At 42.0% G+C, this 19069-nt stretch overlaps 1 protein-coding gene across 3 annotated transcripts; it reads left to right on the top strand.

The window, feature by feature from the left end:
* Positions 1–3082: 3082 nt before the first annotated feature.
* LOC311142537 (steroid hormone receptor ERR1-like) lies at positions 3083–18508 on the top strand. Of its 3 annotated transcripts, none has more exons than XM_084178206.1 (7): positions 3083–3403; positions 12687–13070; positions 13228–13344; positions 13547–13660; positions 13893–14060; positions 14327–14596; positions 15123–18508. In XM_084178206.1, coding segments are annotated over exons 1-7 (1308 nt in total). In that variant the 5' UTR covers positions 3083–3402; the 3' UTR covers positions 15377–18508. The 3 variants fall into 3 exon arrangements, with proteins under 3 accessions (XP_084034332.1, XP_084034334.1, XP_084034333.1); XM_084178208.1 differs by lacking the exon at positions 3083–3403 and adding an exon at positions 10044–10123; XM_084178207.1 differs by lacking the exon at positions 3083–3403 and adding an exon at positions 10483–10693.
* Positions 18509–19069: the final 561 nt, after the last annotated feature.

Below are 19069 nucleotides of genomic sequence, written 5' to 3'. Positions count from 1 at the left end.
TTGAAAATGTGTCGCTAGAGGGGTCTGAAGACTCGCTAATAGAGACTAAATTGTCAACACTGCGTTCGTGGTAGCTTTGATAAACCGTTGAGCCTGCATGCGCAGTAAAGTATGTGACCTTGCGCTCGAGAACACCAACGTGGACGTCACCACAGACACGCTGGCACATATATTGGCAATGTAATTAAGATACCACCAGAGAGCGCTACAATACTACAACTAAAAAATGCGACAACTTAGATTCCCCTGACATTGAAAATCTAAAAATAAATGTATCTTGATCAAATATGTCGGTCTTCTTTCTAAATCTATACCCTTGATGTAGTTAAAATGATTGCCACTCAAAATCAATGCTGACTGTAAATTGTGCAATGATGACAGGTGACAGCTCGTGTCTTATTCCACGATGACCCAATAATAACTAAAACATGTCATGTGACATGCCATGTAACAGTTATGTGTGTTTGGCTATTGGATGACTAAAATTAAGATTATTCTTTCTCCATTCAGAAAGGACAGGGTTGTCTACTATTGAGAGGTTTTCGGTCTACAGAGATGCAATGGCATGGAAGAATGGGAGTCCTAGGATTGTTGTCAGGTTGAACATTTCCTCAGGCGACAAGGCCTATTTTTTAAACAATTTGATCACTTTGAGGGTCTCTCTCTGTCACCCCTTCCCCCATTTAAACCATGACCCCGGTTTCCCCATTTGTTCAGTTCACTCTGGGTTATTTAACTTTAGATGGACAAGAAAAGGCTGAGGACACCCTGCCAATTCAATGAGTAAATAATGAAACCCTTTTATATCTCTGCACTGGCCTATAACCATTTAGCAGCAGACCCACAACACTGACCTACAAACTTCTCCCTTGGCTATACACTCTTAGAAAAAAGGGTTCCAAAAGGGTTATTCGGCTGTTCCCATAGGAGAACCCATTTGGTTCCAGGGAGAACCCTTTCTGGTTCCACATATAATCCTTTTGGGTTCCATGTCGAATCCTCTGTGGAAAGGGTCCTACATGGAACCCAAAAGGGCTCTACCTGGAAACAAAAAGGGTTATTCAAAGGGGTTATTCTATTAGGTTCTAGATAGCACCTTCTTTCTACAAGTATAGTGGGTGGGGGGGGGGGGGGTTAAAAGTATTGAAAACAATTGGATGACTGGGCTACAATGGTAAGATACATGAGGCTGGCTGCAACATCATGCAGCCCTTTTCCAATGTAGCATATGAGGAGTCCATGTATGACCTTAAATTCAAGGTCAGTGTTTTTTTTCAATGACACCAGGAACACTGCTGCCATCATTCTAAATCTTTCTGCAGTGTCTATAAGTTAACAAAATCTCAGACATCATAGGTCTTCTAACCATACCATATAGGCTACCTCAGTGCTTCTAACACATGAATGTACATTATTATAACCTAATTATTTTTAGATTGATGGGTTTGATTAAAGCATATTTAATGGAAAATAGGCCTATGTGTTATGATAGGAGACTACCACATATGGTGTTCCTCGTGATAAGCTATTTTAACAAATACTACTCGATAATTCCAGTTTTCAACTGATCTGTGTTTTAAAAGGAATTTTCCGGGACAGGGGTTGTCGGCACTTTTCGGTGAAAGCGTTGCACGAGCCCAGGGAGAATGCGCACGCCTCTCGCTTCCTCTCTCGATGTCAGCTGTTGTGGTCAAGTTACCAAGCGGATTCGAGACTCCGGGTCTTCCTATTCTCATCTCGTTGTAGTCATCCACTGACCCCCACTTCCTTCGCCTCGATCCAAAAACTCTGTGTACCAGCTGACGAGTGTGACCTGTAGCGGAATGAGCCGGGTCAGTGTCACAAGACCGAGTTGAATGAGCGCGGCTGCAAACATTTTCCATGCCATCTAAAGCGCTGTGCGATTTACTATGGTGTAGTGTGATCCATAGGACAACATAAATTCCACTGCATTAAAGAAAAGTACGAATATAGGCCTAATTAATTTTGTAAATTGGCGCATAATAAACTACTTTAAGCCTATTAATAATTAGGAACTCAGGTATGACAGGATTGGGAAGAGTGCAGAATTGACATTGTGTAGTCTAAGTAAATGCGGATTGCATAATCAAATAGCCTTCTCAGAAATGAAGTAGACCTACAAATTATCAAACTGCGTAGGCAATCCAAAAAGCAGCCTTTATGGAAGTTCGTAGGCCTAACTATGGGGTAGATCTAGGCATTATATTGATCTAACTATTAACATTTCAAATGTAGGCTACACATTTACATTTCTATTGAAATCCCTGAAACCTGTTAAACAAATTATGGCATATTACTGGTTTGCATTGGAGCCTAGAGGCAGTATATCATTCAATATTAGATCCAAGAATAAGTGGCGCAGTGGTCTAAGGCACTAGAGATCCTGGTTCGAATCCAGGCTCTGTCGTAGCCGGCCGCGACCGGCCCAGCGTCGTCCAGGGTAGGGTAGGGGAGGGTAGGGTAGGGGAGGGAATGGCCGGCAGGGATGTAGCACAGTTGGTAGAGCATGGCGTTTGTAACGCCAGGGTTGTGGGTTCTATTCCCACGGTGGGCCAGTATGGAAAGAAAGTTAAAAAATAATAATGTATGCACTCACTAACTGTAAATCGCTCTGGATAAGAACGTCTGCTAAATGACGTAAATGTAATAAAGCAGGTACTCTTACTGCGCTTTCTCATGTTGGTAGTGAGCATGATCTAAATAGCATGGGTAATGATCACAACATATGTTTTTGTAATACATGCGTCATATAAAAAAACTAAACCAGTGAGTCAGGCAGACGCTACAGTAGGCATAGGAATGTTTTTCATTGTTGCAACGCTGATTACGCTAATAGAAGGAGGCTGGATTGGATGGCGTGCACGGACGTAACGGATTACGGAGACACAGCAGACGCAAATGGAGAGAGGGAGGAGAATGGATAAGGGATATACTTAACTAGAACCTCAATTGTAGCAGCGAGGATAATATAGAACACACAGTAGGCTACAGTAACATCAATATGCTGGACTAGGCTAGATAAGAGAACAATAGCCTATGGATTAAATAGCCTACCAAATTGGGTTGACCAATTGTATCACCAGCAATCAGTCTTTCGACGCTGTGTCCCTTGATACATTGTTTTTATTTTCAAGCAATAATTCTGGAAACATTTTGCGCTACGACGACTCGTCGCATCTCAGATGCTGCTATTTAAATATAGGCCAACGTAAATGTTATAGGAATTTTTGGGCGTCACGATCTGCATCCACTCTTGTGACAATGTCTTAACCGTGGCTAAACCGGTCGACATACATCATTGTAGCGGTGTTATCTGTGGCTTCCGTAGCTACGGTACTGCCTGGTTTGAGAACTCTTTCCAGCGATGTTCTCACAAATACAAGTAAGTGTTTCATACTGGTCAACATTGTAAATCTGTACACATATAGCTTACTGTATTACTTCTGAATGATTTGCTCGCAAGGTTCCTATATTCCGCAGCTGATTAACTTTGCGTGACAACGATAATTCTAACCGTGCGTTGCTGTAATAATAAACTAGCGAACGCTTTGGCATGTGTGTTGTGTCGCTGGGACATCGTGACTGATCCAATGAGCAAGATCCACCCCCTCTATAACCTACTGTATATAGCCTACCTTTACCGTCAGTCTTCAGCACAATTTGGTCACCTACAGATTCCCATGAAGGCTACAGCATTTATCAATCCAGCCAGATTGTTATGAAATGGAACCAAACAAATGTATAAAGTAGCTTTACTTAAGTGATCGTGGATATGGCATTTGGTCTGCAATGGACGACTTCTGGTTTCTGGTCTTTGCCTACCGCAAAAAAGTATTTTCTCCCGGTAAAGGCTAGTCCTGGCCAATAGTCTTTGATGGCATACTGAGTGACAACCATAATTTAAACAGTCTTTCTTTTATATTTTAGTTATTTAGCAGACGCTCTTATCCAGAGCGACTTACAGTTAGTGAGTGCATACATTTTTTTTCATACTGGCCCCCCGTGGGAAACGAACCCACTGGGATGCAAGCGCGGTGCTCTACTAACTGAGCTACACGGGGCTTTGATGCTTTACGCACTCATTTTATACAGTCCAGTTTCTCAACTGCTGTTGAGTTAGTAGCCTACATTTAATCGGTGTTCAGAATGAAAGTGAAAATGCAAATGTCGTCAGTTCAGCTAAACCTAGGGTATGGCAATGCCTACTTTTACATTTTTGGTCTTGAGCTAGGGTATGGTCATACACAACCAATGATTTATATATACACTTGATGACTGACAGGGGGCACTGTTGAAGCCAACGCACCTCCATCTTGGCACTCCCCCATCGTAGTAAAACCTATTTTGGAAGCTATAGAAATGCATTTATTAAGGTCTACATTTGTTTTTGCCACGTTTATTCTACCTAAATGCATACTTTTAAATTATATTGTGTGAGCTAAAGATAAAAATAAGTAAAAAATATATAAAAACATTTTCCTTAAAGTATAATTTTACTGTCCCCACTACAACAACAAAATACTTAAATACTTGTAATTTTGACCTAATGTTTTATTTTTTTATTGTAAAATTCCATTCATTCCTATGGAGGACTGCTTCTTCTGGGGAGTGCCAATATGGCTGACCGGTGGCATAAAAGCCACTCATTGGCCAATACATAGCATCAGCAATCCAGGGTTTATATACACAACTGACACCCCTGGAATAGTCTCTCAAAGGAATGACCTGTGCAAACTATGGCCCTCCAGGACCTGATTGAGATTCCTGATCCAGTATCCCTGCACATTGTGAACATGGTACTAGAACTGACCCAGTATATAGATAGTATACTTACTTACTTTATCGTCTTCTTCTTCTTACTTTTATATCTTGTGTGTTTTTGTTCTATCTTGTTATTTTTAGTATTACATTGTTATTGATTACTGCATTGTTGGGGTTAGAGCTTGCAAGAAAGGTATTTCACTGTACTTGTGCATGTGACTTGAAACTTAAGGTCTGATGCAGCCGTTTTTATCTCAATATCAAATAATTTCTGGGTAACTTACTGTGATTGTTTTCAATTAAAATGGTTTTTAAAAAAAGAAACAAAAATAGCTTCTTAGCAAAGAGCAAATTCTCAAACAATAATTTTTCTAGGACTGTCTGGGAATTGTTTTCAGTGGGAAGAGGAAAACTGAAAATTAGCTGTTATTGGCAGAGGTTTGGAACTCTTTCTTATTGGTCTATTAACTAATTTACCGCATGGTGATGTCACCATGGAAGTCCAAAACTCCCTCCCACCAAAACAGGCAGAAATTTCAGGTGGTCTTTTCAAACAGCTCTTACACTAAAAGGATATTATCGAAATTGAGCTCAGGTGCATCCTGTTTCAATTGATCATCCTTGAGATGTTTCTATAACTTGATTGGAGTCCAACTGTGGTAAATTCAATTGATTGGACATGACTTGGAAAGGCACACACCTGTCTATATAAGGTCCCACAGTTGACAGTGCATGTCAGAGCAAGAATCAAGCCATGAGGTCGAAGGAATTGTATGTAGAGCTCCGAGACAGGATTGTGTCGTGGCACAGATCTGGGGAAGGGTACCAAAACATTTCTGTAGCATTGAAGGTCCCCAAGAACACAGTGGCCTCCATCATTCTTAAATGGAAGAAGTTTGGAACCACCAAGACTCTTCCTAAAGCTGTCCGCCCGGCCAAACTGAGCAATCGGGGGAGAAGGGTCTTGGTCAGAGAGGTGACCAAGAACCCGATGGTCACTTTGACAGAGCTCCAGAGTTCTTCTGTGGAGAAGGGAAAACCTTCCAGAAGGACAACCATCTCTGCAGCACTCCACCAATCAGGCCTTTATGGTAGAGTGGCCAGACGGAAGGCACTCCTCAGTAAAAGGCACATGACAGCCTGCTTGGAGTTTGCCAAAAGGCACCTAAAGGACTCTCAGACCATGAGAAACAAGATTCTCTGGTCTGATGAAACCGAGATCGAACTCTTTGACCTGAATGCCAAGCGTCACATCTGGAGGAAACCTAGCACCATCCCTACGGTGAAGCATGGTGGTGGCAGCATCATGCTGTGGGGATGTTTTTCAGTGGCAGGGACTGGGAGACTAGTCAGGATAGAGGGAAAGATGAACGGAGCAAAGTACAGAGAGATCCTTGATGAAAACCTGCTCCAGAGCGCTCAGGACCTCAGACTGGGGCGAAGGTTCACCTTCCAACAGGACAACGACCCTAAGCACACAGCCAAGACAACGCAGGAGTGGCTTCGGGACAAGTCTCTGAGTGTCCTTGAGTGGCCCAGCCAAAGTCCGGACCTGAACCTGATCGAACATCTCTGGAGAGACCTGAAAATAGCTGTGCAGCAACGCTCCCCATTCAACCTGACAGAGCTTGAGAGGATCTACAGAGAAGAATGGGAGAAACTCCCCAAATACAGGTGTGCCAAGCTTGTAGCGTCATACCCAAGAAGACTCAAAGCTGTAATCGCTGCCAAAGGTGCTTCAACAAAGTACTGAGTAAAGGGTCTGAATACTTATGTAAATGTGATATTTCAGTTTTTTTTTTTTTATAAATGTGCACAAATTTCTAAAAACCTGTTTTTGCTTTGTTATTATGGGGTATTGTATGTAGATTGATGAGGGGAAAAAACGATTTGATAAATTTTTGAATAAGTCTGTAACGTAACAAAATGTGGAAATAGTCAAGTGGTCTGAATACTTTCCGAATGCACTGTATATCTAAAACTGCCATAATCTAATGGACAGACTATGTAAACATAAATGGTACCATAGATCTTTCATAATAATATTAATAATAATAATATGCCATTTAGCAGACGCTTTTATCCAAAGCGACTTACAGTCATGCGTGCATACATTTTTACGTATGGGTGGTCCCGGGTATCGAACCCACTACCTTGGCGTTACAAGCGCCGTGCTCTACCAGCTGAGCTACAGAGGACCACATGATACAAGCGTATGCGTGAGATTGAGATAACGAGCAGCATTAGTTCCGGTGCTTTTGACAAATCATGATTTCGCAGGTGTTAGCATCTTTCGAATTTTGGAAGGGGAGGGGACATTTGGCCCATAGACTTGTCCGTAACTTGCAAAGAGAGAGGGTGGAGCTCTTCGTTCCGGTTCCGCTCCTCGTTCTATCTCTTCTCTTAACACGTATGGACCCAGAACTTAATCGAGCATCTGATCAATTACGCAAGACTTTAGTTCTGAGTTAACAGAGATTAAAGAAGCCATTATCCAGTTTTGCAATTAACCTTTCACCGGTCTGAGATCAGTGGGCAAGACCCACTTCTGCTGCTCTCAATGTCTCCAGTGGGCCGCATGCAAAACTTTCATGAACTTTAGTTTGTCATACTCTTCAGTCCTCACTTACACAGAACAACAGTTGTGCTGTAATAGTTCTTAATCTGAGAAAAGGAACATTTACATATAGTTAACAAAAAAAACTAATACCAGACCTCTACTAATACAGACTCTACCACAGCATTTTTAACCTCAAATATGAAAATTTTATACATACAGTGGGGAGAACAAGTATTTGATACACTGCCGATTTTGCAGGTTTTCCTATTTACAAAGCATGTAGAGGTCTGTAATAAAAAATAAATTTAAAAAAATACAGAACATCACATTGTATGATTTTTAAGTAATTAATTTGCATTTTATTGCATGAAATAAGTATTTGATACATCAGAAAAGCATAACTTAATATTTGGTACAGAAACCTTTGTTTGCAATTACAGAGATCATACGTTTCCTGTAGATATTGACCAGGTTTGCACACACTGCATCAGGGATTTTGGCCCACTCCTCCATACAGACCTTCTCCAAATCCTTCAGGTTTCGGGGCTGTCGCTGGGCAATACAGACTTTCAGCTCCCTCCAAAGACTTTCTATTGGGTTCAGGTCTGGAGACTGGCTAGGCCACTCCAGGACCTTGAGATGCTTCTTATGGAGCCACTCCTTACTTGCCCTGGCTGAGTGTTTCGGGTCGTTGTCATGCTGGAAGACCCAGCCACGACCCATCTTCAATGCTCTTACTGAGGGAAGGAGGTTGTTGGCCAAGATCTCGCGATACATGGCCCCATCCATCCTCCCCTCAATACGGTGCAGTCGTCCTGTCCCCTTTGCAGAAAACATCCCCAAAGAATGATGTTTCCACCTCCATGCTTCACGGTTGGGATGGTGTTCTTGGGGTTGTACTCATCCTTCTTCTTCCTCCAAACACGGCGAGTGGAGTTTAGACCAAAAAGCTCTATTTTTGTCTCATCAGACCACATGACCTTCTCCCATTCCTCCTCTGTATCATCCAGATGGTCATTGGCAAACTTCAGACGGGCCTGGACATGCGCTGGCTTGAGCAGGGGGACCTTGCGTGCGCTGCAGGATTTTAATCCATGACGGCGTAGTGTGTTACTAATGGTTTTCTTTGAGACTGTGGTCCCAACTCTCTTCAGGTCATTGACCAGGTCCTGCCGTGTAGTTCTGGGTTGATCCCTCACCTTCCTCATGATCATTGATGCCCCACGAGGTGAGATCTTGCATGGAGCCCCAGACCGAGGGTGATTGACCGTCATCTTGAACTTCTTCCATTTTCTAATAATTGCGCCAACAGTTGTTGCCTTCTCACCAAGCTACTTGCCTATTGTCCTGTAGCCCATCCCAGCCTTGTGCAGGTCTACAATTTTATCCCTGATGTCCTTACACAGCTCTCTGGTCTTGGCCATTGTGGAGAGGTTGGAGTCTGTTTGATTGAGTGTGTGGACAGGTGTCTTTTATACAGGTAACGAGTTCAAACAGGTGCAGTTAATACAGGTAATGAGTGGAGAACAGGAGGGCTTCTAACAGGTCTGTGAGAGCCGGAATTCTTACTGGTTGGTAGGTGATCAAATACTTATGTCATGCAATAAAATGCAAATTAATTACTTAAAAATCATACAATGTGATTTTCTGGATTTTTGTTTTAGATTCCGTCTCTCACAGTTGAAGTGTACCTATGATAAAAATTACAGACCTCTACATGCTTTGTAAGTAGGAAAACCTGCAAAATCGGCAGTGTATCAAATACTTGTTCTCCGCACTGTAGACATGTTATACATGTAAATCAGATATTTTATAATTATATATTTTACCCAGTAATATACCCATTTTGCCATCTTATCCCCTAACATTTCTTCCAATATTTGTTTTGCCCCCTTCTCTCAAAACTTTGTGAATTATCACCCAATTTAAGCCTTGTGTGTGTGTGTGTGCATGTGTGTGAGAGAGGCAGAATTGCAGTTACTCCATCTGTCCTTCAAGCTTTCCTGTGACTTTGACCTTTGGAATGTGTCAGAGGGTGAGAGTAAGGGGGAGGGGTGGTTGGATGTAGTGTGCAGAAACATGTGCTTGTATGGTAATGAGAAAAGGCTACTGCAATGAGCTAAATTGTGCCTGTGAGAAAGACAAAAACATGGTTTGGACCTCTGTCAGCAATTTATACCAAATAGTGTTGATGAAGAGAACGGGACACAGTGTATGATAGCCAGTCACTCAGTTATACAATACTATTTGGATTAGAGATAAGGAGTAGCTTAGTAGTTTTACAAGCTTTTCACAAATCTCTGTAACTCTCTCTCTCCAACACACACACACACACTTTCTTGGCTATACATTTCCATACCCTTATAAGCTTGAAACACCTAGACAGAGTGCTTCAAATACGATTGAACCCTCTATGACAAGGATGAATACTAGCATCTCCAGGTTTATATTGGATAAAGCAACCATTATGTTTAGTGTACAGTATGTGTGTGTGATGGAGTTAAGATTTGGAAAATATAAAGTCAGAATTGGGAGACCAAGATTTTATGTGTTATGTCCTTGTCCTGTGATACAATCTTCAGGACACGTAAATGATTTTGAACATGCACATAATAAGATATGGCGTGAGGAGAAATCAGTAAATGTTTTGTCTGCCCTCTTAGGTTTCCTAATAATTGGACTGTTCTACCCAGACTATAGCCACAATTCTAAACCAATAGAAAGTGAGTGGGGTTACCAGCAGAAGAGACCAATAAGGCTTTCCTGCAGCACAGCACACAGGTAATTGCTTTTTCTATGGCCTTTAATCAAATCTGAACCACCAATAATTATGGATGTAAAATAGCTAGTGATCTATATATTGCTGTTGTGAAGTTGTATGCTGAAACTATTTTGAATATATGGTCAAACTGATTAATTTTAAGCCTGTGGATAAACTTGATATACGTTTGAGTAGTTGAATCGTTTAACAGAACAGAAGGTAAAATGTTTTTATTTATGATATAGTTGCTTTTTACCCTGCCTTTTGTCATATGCAGCTAACTGTAGTAGCCACTAAGTTACCCCAGTACAGTGTCTGGGGCAGCGACAGTCACCCTTGTCTGTCATTGAAATATTATTAGCTACTTCCTATTATGCACCAGACCTCCCATCTCTCCAATCCTGTCTGAAAAGGAACATTTGAATTCGACACGTTTTAGAAGCGTTATAGCGCGTTACCTATCTACGTTGTGTAGCCTGTCAACACAAACTTCCGTGAAAATTTTGCCGAGGGCAACCAGATACTTGGGGAACTCAAGGTACCTTGAGGGAGTTAGCTAGCTAGTTTTGTAACTAGCTAGCTGACTAGAGGTAAGTTGATGTCACCTGATGAGGAAAGCCAGACTGATGGCATGCTAGCTAGCTACTGCCTAGAGCTTCAACTTGTGATTTAACTAACGTTAGCTACCTAGCTCTTAACTAAATGTACGTTTTCCATTCAGCTAAATAACTGAACAGCCACACAGATCTTAATAGTTAATATTTGCCAAAAGTCTAGTTGTCTGAGGAAGTACAAACGCCACACATGGAACTTCACTTGTTAACGGCTAACTGTGATAACTAGCTGTAACGTTAGCTAACTGTATAGCTAAATTCCTCATAAATTCTAACAACATAATAGGGATGTGGCATTCATTTTCTTATTATCCTCACTCTTTCCTTTACCTGCTCAACCTGCCTCTTTCACAATCTCACGAATGGCTTTGCCCGGCTTCAAGTACATTAAAATAGCTAGCAAATGCATAGCTGCTAACACCTTTAGCTTGCTACCAAGCTAACTCTCACATGCACATTTTTTGAATCGTCTCGAGTTTGGGTTCAGCTGGGGGGGGTTGGGGTAGGTTAGGGTGACAGACGCACTGTTCAGGCTCATTGACAAATAGGCGTGAAGACCTCCCAGCAGTTGTCAGACATTTACATCTCTGTTTTAGCACTTCAAGTCTAAGACATGTTAATTTGTGAAGTCTGGAAAGTATTTTTATCTGTAGCTAGGGATCATCATTATCAGAAAATGTTAATCATTGAATAGCTTCACAAATGATGGGGAATTAATACATGGGAAATAATAAATAGTAATCTATGCCAAATATGGGAGCTAGAACAGCTGTACAATCTTTACACCTTAGTAGGGGGGAGGAGTAGTAATGTAAAAGTTGACATGTTACATAAAGGCGTAAAGATTACAGGCCAGAGTGTACAGCGTTTGAGAATAATTGGGCCACTGGACCAACATAATTACATTGGCCCACATTTCACCATCTGCTGAGTTGTGAAAAGGAGAAGGAGACTGGGTAGGCCCAGTAGCCTACAGTCTAGAGTTCAGACAGAAGTACCCCGTTTTACACAATCCCTGTCTGTGTGCTGTCATAATCCCAGAATCTCTGTATTTGAAGTTACATTTTGCATTGTATTTTGAAAGTGTTCTCTTTCTTCAATTGTTCAGATGATAAAGTGATTTGTACAATCGCCCATGCAGAAGTGTCAGGATTCAATAGAACACAGAACTGTCTCTGATGCTGTCTGTAGGTTCTGGTGGGTCATAATGGAGAGTGTTGGAGTGTCGTCCATCTCCTTACTGGGAATTCCTTATGTGGGTTTAGTTAAGGGATTGCTGCTCTTCTGCTCTGGATTAATGACCCTAATCTGGAGAGGGCAGAGTAGGTTGGAGCTGGGATTATGGTCTCTCTCACAGCCCTTAGCATTTTAGCACTCACTTTAGCACAAACATACGGTACTCCCACACGCACGCACAAACACTCTCACTCGCCCTTCACTCCCCATTCGCTGTCTCTATCTCACTCCACCTGTAAATCAAAATATCCCATTATTGTTATGTCAGATTATTCTCTGCTGGTGTGCAGCAGCCATTTTTCTTATAGGCTACTTGTTGTTGTTGTGCAGTATAGTTATTAAACAATAGGCACCCACACTGCAAGCTCCAGTAGGCCAACATTTTTTTGTTTGTGTTTAATAAGGGAAAAGGACGCGCATAGCAGAGTGTGTGCAGACATCATGTTCAGTCTATGCTGCTCTCCGTTGAAGGCTTGACAGTCGAGCCAAAGGGGTCTTCGTCGTGACTTGTCAGTTGTCAAGCAAGTGATATAATTCAGCGATGAGGCGACAGCTTTGATTATCTTAATGTTGTTTCTTTAGGATTGATGATGGTCCTGGTTGTCTGGAGGGGTCTATTGATACTAAAATGTAATGAAAGGGTGACACATTAGAAGTGGATGTGTGACAGTCTAATACCTTCTGTCTCAATTCTTTCCCTCCCTCCCCCTCCCATCTCTCCCTCCATCTGCAGTGATCATGTCTTCCAGGGAGCGTCGGTCAGACCTGTACATCAAGGCAGAGCCCAGCAGTCCAGAGGGAGGTGGTGGAGGCCGGGCCAGCCCAGGGGGAGCCTCCTCGGACTCCTCCCAGAGTGGTGGAGGTGGAAATAGAGGAGACGGGGTTGGGCGCTACTCACCCCCTCTGTACACCCCAGCCCTGCGCTGCCACTTCAAGGAGGAGGGTGGTGATGGGGCGGAGGAGGGATCCACAGGTAGCGGAGGAGGGCGGTGCAAGTATGCCCTGAGCACACTACCCAAGAGACTGTGTTTAGTGTGTGGAGACGTAGCGTCTGGCTATCACTACGGTGTAGCCTCATGTGAAGCCTGCAAGGCCTTCTTCAAAAGAACCATCCAGGGTACGGATGTTTGTGGGGGTGAAGTTGAGTGTCTTGTGCATTTCTGCATCCCAGTATAATGAATTAAATGGGGTAGACCTTAATTGCTTTGACAAAAGTTTCATATCGCTGTTTGTTCCTTCTCTGTCCTTCTTTCCACCTCTTTGCCTTACCTAAGGTAACATTGAATATAGCTGTCCGGCGTCAAACGAATGTGAGATTACCAAGAGGCGCAGAAAGGCTTGCCAGGCGTGCCGCTTCACCAAGTGCCTCAAAGTGGGCATGCTGAAAGAGGGTGAGTGTATAATCCAGAGCCCTTAACTAGTGGGCTCGTTTGGTCTGGAGGCACTGTTTGATACCGTGTGACAAGTAGTTATTAAGATCTGCCCCTTTACCTCCATACTTCTCCAAATAAAGGGAGCTTGTTTGTCTCTCGTTCTCTCTCCCCTACTCCCTTTATCACGCTCTCTTCATTGTCGAGGTGTTGTGTGTCACAGGAGTCCGTCTGGACCGGGTCAGAGGAGGGAGGCAGAAGTATAAAAGGCGTCCAGAGGTGGAGAGTGCGACCTATCAGAGTGCCCCTTTACCGCTTAGGAAGGAAGGGGAGAAAGGTAAGGAAGGGACTGAGAAGACCTTGTCAGGTTTTGTCTTGAAAGAACACTTAACTGTGCAGGCAGGTTTTCCAAAGAGCCCTCATTTCTCAACAGAAGCATTAAGAAACTTCAGGGAACTATTTCCACAAGGACCAGTTATATTAACATAATATCTTTGTTCTTTGTTTCATGGTAAATGTAACCGCTGTTGTGCCATAACGCTTGCTTTCTGTTTGTGTGTGTGACCCAGGCTCCTCCAACATCATTGTGTCCCACCTCCTGGTGGCAGAGCCAGAGAAACTGTTTGCCATGCCTGACCCCCTGCAGCCTGATACGGCTCAGCGCACACTCACCACCCTCTGTGACCTCGCCGACCGCGAACTGGTCGTCATCATCGGCTGGGCCAAACACATCCCCGGTAAGGGGGGCAGTGAAGAGGGGTGGGTGGGGGAGGGAGATTGGCATGGGAAGAGAATAGAGAAAGTAGGAATGTAGTATGGTTCTACGGTGAAATAAGTTAGTTGGAACTAGCCCTCAGCTCTTATCAGTAGCTCTGCTGTGGTTCACTATGTCTTATTCAGGCCTAGAATGCTGTCTCTTTGTATCAGCTGTTTGCCTAGTGATTGATCAGTCAGTCTGCTCTAACCCTAACCCTCCCTCCCCTTCATGTGTCCACCCTTGCAGGCTTCCTGTCGCTGTCCCTGGCAGACCAGATGTCGGTGCTGCAGTCGGTGTGGTTGGAGGTGCTGGTGCTGGGTGTGGCCTTCCGCTCCCTGGGCTGTGAGGATGAGGTAGTGTTCGCTGAGGACTTTGTCCTTGACGAGGAGATGTCCCGCGTGGCTGGACTGACAGAGCTCAACGCAGCCATCAGCCAGCTGGCCCGACGCTTCCGCTCCTTGCAGCTCGACCGGGAGGAGTTTGTCATGCTCAAAGCCATCGCACTCACCAACTCAGGTAAACTAGCTATACAAAAGTATACCCATAGAATATCCATACAATCAGCATTATGTGGAGTGACATAACATGAAAATGTGATGGAAGCAGTAGGTGAGACTGAAATATCAAACCCTTCATATGTACAATTAGTTACTAATATGACAACATTCTTTATTTGAAGCACTACTCTACTTCAGTTCCATTTAGCAGATTGGTCCAAACAGTTTATTCCAAAGAAAATACAACAAAAATCAGCATAGACAGATTAGTAAAGATTTGTCTCAGTCCCATTCTCTGAGGACATTGTTGATGTGCATAACTCCAGCCCTAAGGGACTGACAGACGATTACTGTAAACAGCAGATTCACCCCCACGGTCTGCTTAGCCCACAAAGGCACTATTTGTTATGTTATAGACCAGTGCATCTTATTCCTTAATCACATACGTTTGTTGCCAAACACAATCTTACAAAACCCTTTGTCCAAAAGACAAAAGGAAGCTTTTAGAATATACACTCTGACCATGCTCCCCCTCTCCCTGCCAGACTCTGTGTATATAGAGGACATGGAGGCGGTGCAGAAGCTGAGGGACCTCCTCCACCAGACCCTGTTGGAGATGGAGTGCCAGCGACGCCCCGAGGACCCCCAGCGGGCGGGGCGCCTCCTCCTCACCCTCCCCCTCCTCCGCCAGACGGCTGGTCGCGCCCTAACCACCTTCTATAGCATCAAGACCCGAGGCGGCGTGCCCATGCACAAACTCTTCCTAGAGATGCTGGAAGCCATGATGGACTCGCCCTAGAGAGAAGGGAGGATGAGGAGAAGCCAAGGAGAGAGGATGCAAGGGCACGATGAGAGACAGGGAATCTGCAAAGAGTGAATGGCTGGCTGGTGTGAATGGAGAGGTTTCTATTAGATTTTGATAATGATGAATGTGGAGATTATTACAGGATTTTTAAAAATCATAGCCTCTTCAGAGATTCAAAAGTGTGTTTTAAAAACAGAGAAAACCCATATACATTTAGTAGATGCCCTCTGTGGAGGTTGATGGTGGAATATAACTCCTTAATACATGACTGCCAAACTTAGTTGAAAGACTCCAAGACTCGGTCAGTTCAAATATGGGAATAAACTCAATAAAAGACATCTAATCAATCTGAATGCCAGAATCATATTAGATGCCCACTATCCCTAATCTTCAGATGATAAACTACTGAAGGACTGCAGTGAGATTTCTAAGACCAGACTGTAACCTTGTGGCTTAAACTTTATTGCGAACGATGCAATATATCCCTCCACAAAAGCCATATGAAAATACCAGACAAAGAAATAGCCATTGACAAAGACTGCAGTATAGGGTCAGACCGACATGCACCCATAAGAGTAGTTGTAGGTTTGTCTACATACACAGACACAGTCTTACAACGCATTCATATGAATTACTTGCAATATGTTTTAAAGCAATACAATACTTTACATACAATTAATTAATTGCAAGACAAATAATAGTTGTGACTCGTATGGCAATGACTGGCTATAGGTAAAGGCCTGGGTGGTCAGGTTGCTGTGGAAAAACAGCTTTATAAAAGGCTGTGCAATTTATTATTAGTCCAAGAAAAGGGAATATTATGATTGTAAACAAAATGTTGACGTGTCTCTGTACTTGGAACTTGGAAGTTTTATTTATACTGTAAGTAGACTCAATAGGTACACAAAAAACTGAATTCTGCTCAATTAGTTGTGTGAGTGTGTGCGAGACAGAAGGGAAGTATTTCCTGCAGTGTTGGCACCGCACTGAAGCAATGAAGGTGCAGCAAAATCGGGGGGGGAAAGCGACAGTTCTACTTTTTTGGATAATTGATTCTCTAGATCTCTTCGCTAGTCCTCTCCAACCCCTATGATTCAGATGGAATGTGCTGCTTAAAACTGTTAATTTGATTAACTGAATATGCCATTATATATATTAGTGATCAAATTGACTTGGGACTAAAATGTGAAATGTAAACTGTTATATTTTACATGTTGTGCCAGCGGAACAGTTTGCTGCTGCTCTTGTAGCCGCTGAAAGACTGAAGAAAGGACCTCTGTTGTTTTGACCTGGAGGTCCTCATACGGTGTACAATCTTTGAACTGCAAGCATATTGGTGCCCAAATGGGGCATTGAGCAACATGAAATGCAACACATTCAGCCTCATATGGGAAGCTACAGCCCAGTCTGACAGAGACCATCCTTTTAATCATTTTCATACCCACTGAGCACACACTGGTTGAATCAATGTTGTTTCCACGTCATTTCAATGAAACTACATTGAACCAACGTGGAATAGACGTTGAATTGACGTCTGTGCCCAGTGGGTAGTTTCCATTTGTTGTTTACTTATTTCTCTGTTTTATGGGCTTGATTGGTGATATACATTTGTCTAATGATATATGCAATCATGTCAAATTCAGAGAGCCCTTACAGTGTCTGGAAGTTACTTTTTTTTGCTAACAAATGGCAAAATGTAAAGGGTCAGGTCAGTTTGTCATTTGGCCACTTGCTGATGAAGAAATTAACACTAAAACAGTCAGGGCAGCAAAATGCTCATTCAGTCTACATGTTGGGTGCTGTATTACTAGAAATAACTGAAAAACGTTATGCTTGTGTGTTTTCACTGTTAAAGAAAACTTTAGAACATGCCAATGAGAGCTGAAGCCTGTAAATGTGGGAGATGTTCCCTGACATGAATGATGGAATAGATTAGACTCATTGCCATTGTTAATTGAAATTAATGCTTGAGTATCTGGATTTTCCACATTACTTTTTTCTTTCTTGGATTTTAAGGCTATCTTGAGTTTAGATCGTTACACTTGGCCTCAGGTTTGGTACTGAAATAAAGCAATCCATTGAGAATGTTGTGATCATGTTTTTCAAATGGATTGTAGTATGGATTTTTTTCTTCTGATAATGAAGAAAACTGTGTTATATAGGAATTGTTACACCATTAATGAATTAACATACTCCCCTCTAGGACCCCTCCTGTCAGAGATTTTGCAGTCTGTAAACTCTCCCAAACAAATGTTCTAGTTTATATAATGTACCCATTCAGTTCTGTTCTTCACGGCTGTGGATGTTTGCGTTTGATTTGTGACTATTATTTTAATTCAGTGATTTTTTAAAAATTGAACAGTAGCACTAGGTGACAATTGGTTCAACTCTGTCCTATATCTTGCAGTCTGATTTGTGCTTTGTTCTATCATTATTTTTTAAATTTGTTTCTCAAAGACGACTTGGAATTTTTGAAAATGTGTACACAAACATGGATGCCTGGGTCCAGTTTAAGAAAGTTGTAATAAAAAAAAAGATGTTTGTGTCAATAACTAATATAATAATACAAAGGTAGTGTTTTCATAATGATAGGCATTATGTAATGCCACTTTGTCGGTCATATATAGGTACGGTTCGCGGTGGGGGGGCATTTAGAGTATCACAATTTAGAGGATGTAAAATCATTGGTAGTTGTTAATGTGTTTGTGTACATTTGATGTAAAATGAGCAATACAAGAAATTACCAAAACTCTGTTTCACATTTCCTTGTATAGTCACAATGTAAATTAAACAGTAATAATAATGACAATTAATAGTAGTATTAAAGCTTATAACATGGAAAAGTTCAAATCAATATTTGTATTTAAAAAAAATACTGTATTTAAAAGATTAAATTATATTTTTTACTCAATTTGCTGATGTTTGTTGATACTCGTTTTATTTTTCGTGTGGGTTTAAGTCTAATGGCTGTGAATGTCTGTGTGTGTGTGTGTGTGTGTGTGTACTGTTTTTCAGTAAGCTACAATGGTTATATTGATGTGACTGTCTAAACAAAATGTTCATAATTAAATCACTGTGAAGAAAATACAAATGCTGCACTGCAGTAAACAAGGGGTAGATTAAAATATTGTAGGTGCTTTGTGTTTTGTAATAAATTAACACACACCATCACATATCATTGGTCTCGTACGTCTTCTGTCATGATTTGTTTGTTAGAATGTTTGTCTGTCTGCTGCTGTCCTGTTTCCCAGTCATGTTAAACACTGTTTCCTGTCCTGCTCACCAAAGCTCATGAGTCAGATATAAACACAGAGATCCTCTTAAATCAGTTATAATATGCAATTCTATGGATTGTGCCTTCAGAAAGTATTTATACCCCCTTGACTTATTCTACTTTTGGTTATGGTACAGCCTGAATTCAAAATTGATTACATTTTCTCTCTCACCCATCTACACACAATACCCCATAAGTAAAAACATGTTTTTAGAAATGTTTGCGCATTTGAAAATGAAATACAGAAATATCTAAGTATTCACACCCCTGAGTCAATACTTTGTAGAAGCACCTTTGGCAGTGATTAAAGCTGTGAGTCTTTCTGGGTAAGTCTCTCAGAGCTTTCCACATCTGGATTGTGTTATGTTTGGGGCAAATCCAATACAACACATCACTGAGTACCACTCTCCATA

This window comes from Coregonus lavaretus (assembly GCF_964263955.1).
Source record: "Coregonus lavaretus genome assembly, chromosome: 15".
In the NCBI taxonomy this organism is placed as follows: Eukaryota; Metazoa; Chordata; class Actinopteri; order Salmoniformes; family Salmonidae; genus Coregonus; species Coregonus lavaretus.
This window is presented reverse-complemented; position numbering and strand designations above follow the sequence as displayed.